Source organism: Gymnogyps californianus, chromosome 2 (assembly GCF_018139145.2).
Source record: "Gymnogyps californianus isolate 813 chromosome 2, ASM1813914v2, whole genome shotgun sequence".
NCBI lineage: Eukaryota > Metazoa > Chordata > Aves > Accipitriformes > Cathartidae > Gymnogyps > Gymnogyps californianus.
In genome coordinates this window covers 70,779,899-70,787,122 of record NC_059472.1, presented here as the reverse complement: position 1 = coordinate 70,787,122, position 7,224 = coordinate 70,779,899, and the positions used below count along the sequence as shown (strand labels likewise).

The 7,224-nt window shown below is 40.9% G+C and overlaps 1 protein-coding gene across 5 annotated transcripts in view; it reads left to right on the top strand.

Annotated features, from left to right (window-relative positions):
- Nucleotides 1–1,772: 1,772 nt before the first annotated feature.
- The window catches only part of LOC127012593 (poly(rC)-binding protein 3-like), a 67,719-nt gene continuing 62,267 nt past the window's right edge, over nt 1,773–7,224 (top strand). For all 5 annotated transcript variants that reach the window (XM_050890794.1, XM_050890797.1, XM_050890795.1 and 2 more), the window contains exon 1: nt 1,773–1,895. In XM_050890794.1, coding sequence (XP_050746751.1) covers nt 1,818–1,895 — 78 coding nt within the window. In that variant the 5' untranslated portion in view covers nt 1,773–1,817. The remainder of the gene's footprint in view (nt 1,896–7,224) is intronic.

The following is a 7,224-nucleotide window of genomic DNA, read 5'->3' as shown; positions in this document are numbered from 1 at the left end:
TTGAGAGAAAACTCTGCATCTTCCAGTGTATATCCCAGCAGCAAAAACATCAGGAGTGGCTTGGCCACTCGCAGGCTCAGGCTGAAGCGAGAAGCATGAGCCATCAGAGGAGTGACTTTCTGGGATGGTCTTCAGATAATACACAGAGGGCAAAATATGTAACAAGGGGAAATGACAGTCAGCAGATTTAAACCAGATAAAGTGGACCACTTTTTCCCACACTAATTAATCTGTGAGACCAGAACTTTTGGAGACCAGATGTAGGGATTCAAGAAGGGACTAGACAAATTCATGGAGGAATGGTCCACCAATGGCTACTGAAAATGCTGGTCTGGATGCAGTCTCCCAGAAGATCTTGAATTGCTGATTGCTGGCAGCTCAGCAAGTCTGTCAGGGATGACTCCATACATGTTTCTTGTGCTCTTTCTTTAAGCACTGCTGTTGACTTCTCTCACACATAATGTGCTCAACTAAGATGTGCTTTACTTTGGTCTAGTATGTTAGTGCTTAGTGGCTCTCAAGATGGAGCTTAATCAGTTGATGAAACAGTCTGTATGATACTACCTCTGGTGTTTTTAGGGGAATGATCTTGTAGGTCCCTCCAGTAGTTTGGTCCCATGCCTGAGCAATCTCCGCAAGGGGACAATAGCCTGCCACCCCGGTGAGACACTGCTGTAAGCTCTGAGCCACAAAATGGTTGTCCCTAGGGTTGCTCATTAGCCAGCGCCCAAGCTAGCCAAATATTTGGGAAGCTCCAAGATGCGAAGCTAATAGGGTTGTCGTTAATAAGGGATGGTTACTGAGAGGCGTGATGTCTGTTTAAGGGTTTTATGCTCTATAAGATAGGCCTGAAAAGGACAAAACTGAATAAGGAGTCTCTAAGCCTTTTCTACTGTGGAATTTGCCTGCCATTGGTAATATTACTTCCTGCCCCCATTTTTGTTTGTACTGATAAATGTCCTTGCATTAATAAACTCATAATGTATCTTGTTTATCCCTTCAAAGCCAGTCCTTGCAGCTTTCATTAGCATTTTAGGATATTTATGGCTTTGTAAATGGCTGAAAATCTGCAATTTATCATTAGGAATTAAGAAAAATTTTCCTTCTACTTAGGGCTGAAGCTCAGCTTTGGCCTTTGAGGGACTGAGCCACCTCTGAGCCTGGTAGACAAAACCAAAGTCAGACAGTGCCCAGATTTACAGCAGCAAGTGGCTCTTAGTTACTCAGATGTCTTTGATAATGTGTCATCCGCTGTTGCTGGCAGGGATCAGTGTTTAGGCTCAGAATTAATTTCTGTCTAGCTGGAGAGAAAACAAAAGTATCTCTTCTGCAAAAGCAAAAAGAGAAAGAGGTAGTAACAGGGAGAGAAATGAAGACAGCACCAGGCACGTATAAAAATGCAGATATATATTACATATACACACTGCAAAGGTTAACAGAGAGAAAGTGCTGTTCAGAAGAAAACATTGTATTTCACTCTGTTGTGCTCTGTATTTTCAGCTTTGAAATACAGGAAGTTAAGACATTTTTTAAGGTTTCAAAAGGGAGTTTATCTTGTAATTGATGAAGGGCTAAGGAGTTGGTTGGGGAGGGATAATAATCAAAGGAGCCTTTTCAGCACTAAACTGTAGTCCAGAAAATCAAAGGCAAGAATGTTAATTGGTTTGTAGAACATGATATTCTCAGTTCAGAGTAGCTTCAGCCACTCAATGGTACTTTTTCTTTCTCTCTCTCTCTCTCTCTCTGTAGGTTGATTAAGTGAATAGAAAAAAAAGAAAAACGAAGCTGCTTTCAAGTATTGAAGATACAAGGCCAGGATGAACACGAAGGACACAAAAGTGACTGAAGGAGGTCTCAATGTCACGCTTACCATACGCCTTCTCATGCATGGCAAGGTGAAGCATTTACTGTTGCCACAGCAGTTGCCTGTGTATTGAGCGAGTGTGTGCAGTTACCATCAGAGCCTGACAGAGGCATTGCCAGAGGGTCTGCTCCTCCTCCCCCGACTTGAGTCAAAAGCACCGCTGCCATCACTGAAAAATCACCCCCTGCCTTTCAAGGCATCATACATAAGTTTGCACTGCAGCTCGAGTTCATTGGAAGAAACCCTGCCTGTAACAAACCCCTTTTTGAGCAGATCTGGCAGCAAAAAAAGAGTTCTTCCATTGATAGTTAGCCAAATTAGACAGACCCTTGCGTAAGGCTGACCTGCATACGGCTCGCCTTTCTCATCGTTTGCTGGATTTTGTAGGGTTTTTTTAAGACACCAGAACATTGACTTGTGTGAAATAATTGCCACAGAATTACTGTCTATTTCTGTTGAACGCAAATGGGATAGTTCTTCGTTATTCTGATGTAGCATCTTATTAGAGCGAACCCCCTGATATACCAAGCATTCGTCCAAGTCCCCTGTGGGTTTGTTTTGGAAGGTTGACTGTCATTTCGTTTCTGTCCAGCGCAGCACTTAAGCATGCAGATAAGTGTGAAATCTGTGCCATAGACAAAGTGCCAATTCAGTATTGTCAGACTTAACAGTCTGATAGCTGTTTATTTCATATTGCCAGATCACAAAATGGGCTTTTAATTAAAAAACACATTTCATAGGTTTGTTTGTATTATTTGCATCAGGCAACACCAGGCATTTTTAGGCTTAATGAATGAATGTTATATAAAGGAGGTGGTTTTGGCTCTTTCTTAAGAAGGAATAGTGAATATATATAGATATCATTCTGGAGGTCAAATTTGTATATATAAATCTAAAAAGTATTTTTACTCCTAGAATTTAATTTAGTAACTAAAAATACATTTACATTTTAAAACAGTGCATGCTTTCGACCTATAGCATGAACACACATATGATATACCCATAGCACAAATAGGAGAATATGGTATCTCCCACTGTATTTTCCTTACGGAGCTGCTAAGAAGTATGAGGGGGTACAGTTTAAATTCGCAAATTAAAAAACTCAGAAATTAGGTTATGTCAGACCAAATTATGTATTTTCTCAGAAATATTCTAGCCATTTTGTTTGATTTTTTTCCTCTGAAATATTCAGCTTCAGGCAGGCATCTGGTGTGTAAAATCTGCATCTTAAATAGGGATCTGTCAAGCAAATTTAATAACAGTCTCTTTCACCAAACCCACCTAAAATCTGTACGCATGTCTGCACTCAAAATTAGGTCTTAGGGGTTGATTCTGCCAGGTTCTGGTCCCAGTCCAGAAAGGCGTTTGAACACATCCTTATCCTGGTGGGTACAAGTAGCCCTACTGGTTTCAGTCAAATTCCCACGTGCTTAGGCGTGCTTTTTTTTAACCACTGTCAGACAGCTCTGCTTCTTTCAGAATCATGCCTTTAAAGCAAAAATCAAGTATCTGTCATTTTCAGGACATTTTAGTTAAACTGTGGGCTAGGGGTTTTTTTGAAACAAAACATTTTTTTTTAAATCAGAAATGAAATTAGAAGAAGATAATTTTCTGTGTTAAACATCAATGATTGTGTGTGCAACCACTTTTAACAATAATGGATGTTATGTGTCCAATCTTCAATGCATATGTAGCCCCAAGGGTGTAAATTAAACCCATAAAAGTTATGAAGTTCAAATATTAAGTGGGAGTATACCATGCATCCTCAGTTAACAAGGCACGATGGGTATACTGTTAACTCTACTATGCTCTAATCATGTATCCTATTGTGCCTAAGTATTGCAAAGAGTATTTTAAATCAGAATTTATTTTGGTGATAAAAGTCAGACCCTTATGGTTTCTTTGATGTCATTTCTGTGATTTAGAAATTATAATACAGAGGAATGAAGGATGTCTGAGTCAATATGAACTCAGTGTGAGAAGGTCACTCTGAAAGCAGTACGTGCCTCTGAAAAAGAAGAAGAAACATGTTTCTACGCTCTTCCTTAAGATTTGTTGTGGTAACGACATCAGTGGAAATTGCTGATCTCTAATTAGTATTTCTAGGCAAAACAATTAACTGAAGCAGAGCTTGGGCTGTAAATAACTGGTCATAACTTGAAAGAGAAGAGGGGAATTAAAAGGTTGTTTTTAAAAATAACAGTAGCAAACTGGATTCAGTTAGGTAATTTTAAAATAAGATCATTTTAAAGTTATTTATTTATTAGTGTGTTTCATGGAAATATGAGGGTCTATCCCCACTAACCTTAACTCTGTCTCTAAACCTTTATTACCAGTGTACCTTTGCATAGGGAAGGTCTATGTGCTTTGTGATATTTGCATTCATTTTGATTGAAAGTCCATATGCTACTATGCTTAGTTATCTCGACTGTAAATCCTGCAGACTTAGGAAATTTTCAGCGTGTACTTTTCTTGTGATTTGTATAGGGGCTTTAAGTCAAGGATGGACATCTTAATTAGGCAATTAAGCTAAATTCTGTACCTGCAGACAGAAAAATCAGGATTTGTATGAATGGACAGACGTCTGCAAGAGGGCAGGGAATAAAAAAGCATCTTTAACAACAACAAACAAAACAAGTAGCAAAAATCAAAGACAACATTAGCGTCTGGTGAAAGGAAAATAGATGGGAACAGTCCTGAGCTCCAGGAGAACCCAGGGTCAGTGCCCTCCTGCAGGTAGGACACCTCTCATCAGCCCCTTTGCTTTTTCTTGCTTTGGGGAAAGAAGTGGCTGTAGGTCCAGCTGAGCTGCTGCAGGGCTTTGTGCAGCCTCCTGCCGAAGAGGCTGGGATGGCCACTTGGAGGACCAGCTCAGCCCCTCTTCCGCAGCTTAGCAAGATTTGGGAGCAGCTGGCTGGCAACGAGGCAAGGCACAACCTTGACTCTCTCAGGGCAGAAAATGTGATGTTAAGGGAGGGCAGCAATTTTTTTATCTGTTGAAGCAGCAAAAAGGCTTGTGCGGGCCCAGCAAGAAGCTAACCACTGCAAGGTATACAAGGTTAACCTTAGGGTAAATGTTTCCAGGGCCTGATATGAAAGGTGTCCTCCTGAGCCAGGACTTCAGAGAGTGTGTGATGGTGTAAGATGAAAGGCCTAATTTTCATCTTGCGCCGTGTTACATCAATAAAAAAGTTATGATAGTGTGACAGCCCTGAAGAGAAACCAGGAGCAACACAAAATATTTGCCATACTTTCTTGCGATGAACTAGAGGGCAGGTGCTAGGAATTACGCTACAAGGGCAGTGCTCAGATGTTCTTCACATACACAGAGAAGCAACTGTTTCTGTTTGCAGGGAATTTTAAAAGCAGAATTGGGAAAAACTTGTTATGCGGATGTGTGAGGAGGGAAGGAGGCTGCCCGGGAATGCCGCACCATCCATCACTGGAGGTTTTTAAGGACAAGTTAGACAAAAATGAATACATCCCGTAAAGCTGCCATGGTACTGCGGCCTCTGCTGCTCGGGACCTTTTTGACTGAGTTACCTGAATGCTGCTCCAGAGAGGGCAGGAACAGAAGAGCCTTTTGAAGCATGTGCAGGAGTTGGATATATAGAGTATATTAAATAATGCAGAGCTGCATTTTCATCTTTTATTAATGAGAAAGATGCACCACATCAAGGAATAAAGCCATTCCATGCATTTCAGTAGAGAAAAATGGGGAATATGGGCCGGGGCTGTTTACATTGCCCTACTTCTGTATTTTCCATCTAATTCCTGCTGTTTCTTGAAGTAAAATGAGTAAAATCACTGTGTAGGGCAGAGAGGTGAATGGGTACGGATATTTTTTTACCTTTGTCTACTTAAAAAGTGTAATTTCTGGGCAGGATTAGAATATTGCAGAGATTGCAAGATTTCTGCTTCCAGCGAAGGCAAAAGTGGCAGCATTTAGCCAGATCAGATCAACATTTTTGAAGGGCTTAAGGAACACAAACTGAGTGTGTGTGCATTCATGGGCAAACAGTCCCCAGCTATCAGAGCCCTCTGTAAGGAGAGGCAGAGCTCAGGCTCCAAAAGAAATGTGCCTTTCACTTTTTCTTCCTTTTTTAATTTTTGTCAAAATCAAACTTCTTTTGGCTATCTGCGTGTTACAGGGTCTTTGATGGAGCTCGATGTTTTTTCTTATCATTCCTTGCTCACCTTTTGCTGAATTTTTTATTCCCATGACTTGTGGCTGTTTTTTTTTCCCTTGCTTACTGCCACAGGTAATGAGGTTGGAAGATTGTGGAAAATCATAGCCTTGCCCACAGGTATCTGCCAACATACCTTAGTACTTGACGTCTGCAGTGCTCTTGGTCTAGTTTTGGTCAGTTCATGCCCAGAAAGAAATAACTCTTGGAAAAGCACCTACTTTGACTATACTGGATAATGATTACATTTTGGACTGGTTTGGATTTGTACACAGCCAGTGCTAACAGGCTGATTAAGACCTTAGAAACTCACCATTAAAGGTTAATTTTAGATGTGGATGGCAAAGAGACTGTGCCGGTAGAAAGATGTTAAATTTCAGGAAAGCAGCTTAATGGAGATTTAAAAGTCAGGTCTATGAAGTGGAACAGGAGAAATTGTTCAAATGTGCCAGCATGTAAAGGGCAGTAGGGTCACGAATCCACTTTGGTCTCCATCCTGTAGTGGTGGCGCAGGAGTCTCTGCTTCCAGTACAAACCTGCAGAAGAAAAAATGCATCGTTTCCAAAGGCACTGCGTGAAGGTGTGCGTCGACGAAACCATATTGGGTGCAGTGAAGTCTGCAAGAAACCAAAGTAGAATATATTAATTTATTGAGTCTGAGGAATCTTTTAAAGAAAGGGGAAGGAGTTCAGAAATAGAAAACAAAATGGATTAATAAAGTCAGATGGTTAGGAAGAACAAGGAAATAATTTACGGGTAGGATGAAGGAGGGAAGGGAAAACTGGCAGGGAAGCAGGACTCTTGCCAAATACTGAGAGGTGTAAATTAGAGAGTTGAGGCAATTAACTGGAGAAGGTAATTTAGAAGATACACATTCAGTGAGAGAAGGAAATCTGGAAAGCATAAAAGGCTGAAAGGCATCAGATGTGGCAGTGTCTAGAGAGTGGCACGTTTGGGATATACTGAGTTGGAGAGGAAAGCTATTGCAGCAAAAGCATATGCAGTTTTGAATATATAGCGTTGGTGCATCGTGGGGCAAAAAGATGGTAATTACCTTACTGTTCTTCTGGCAAAATCACACCTGCGGTTCTGTGCTCAGCAGCAGGTGCCATGTGTGTGAGTGATGTTGAGGGCTGAGCAGAGGGGGAATTTGCAGAAAAATAACAAAGTTTT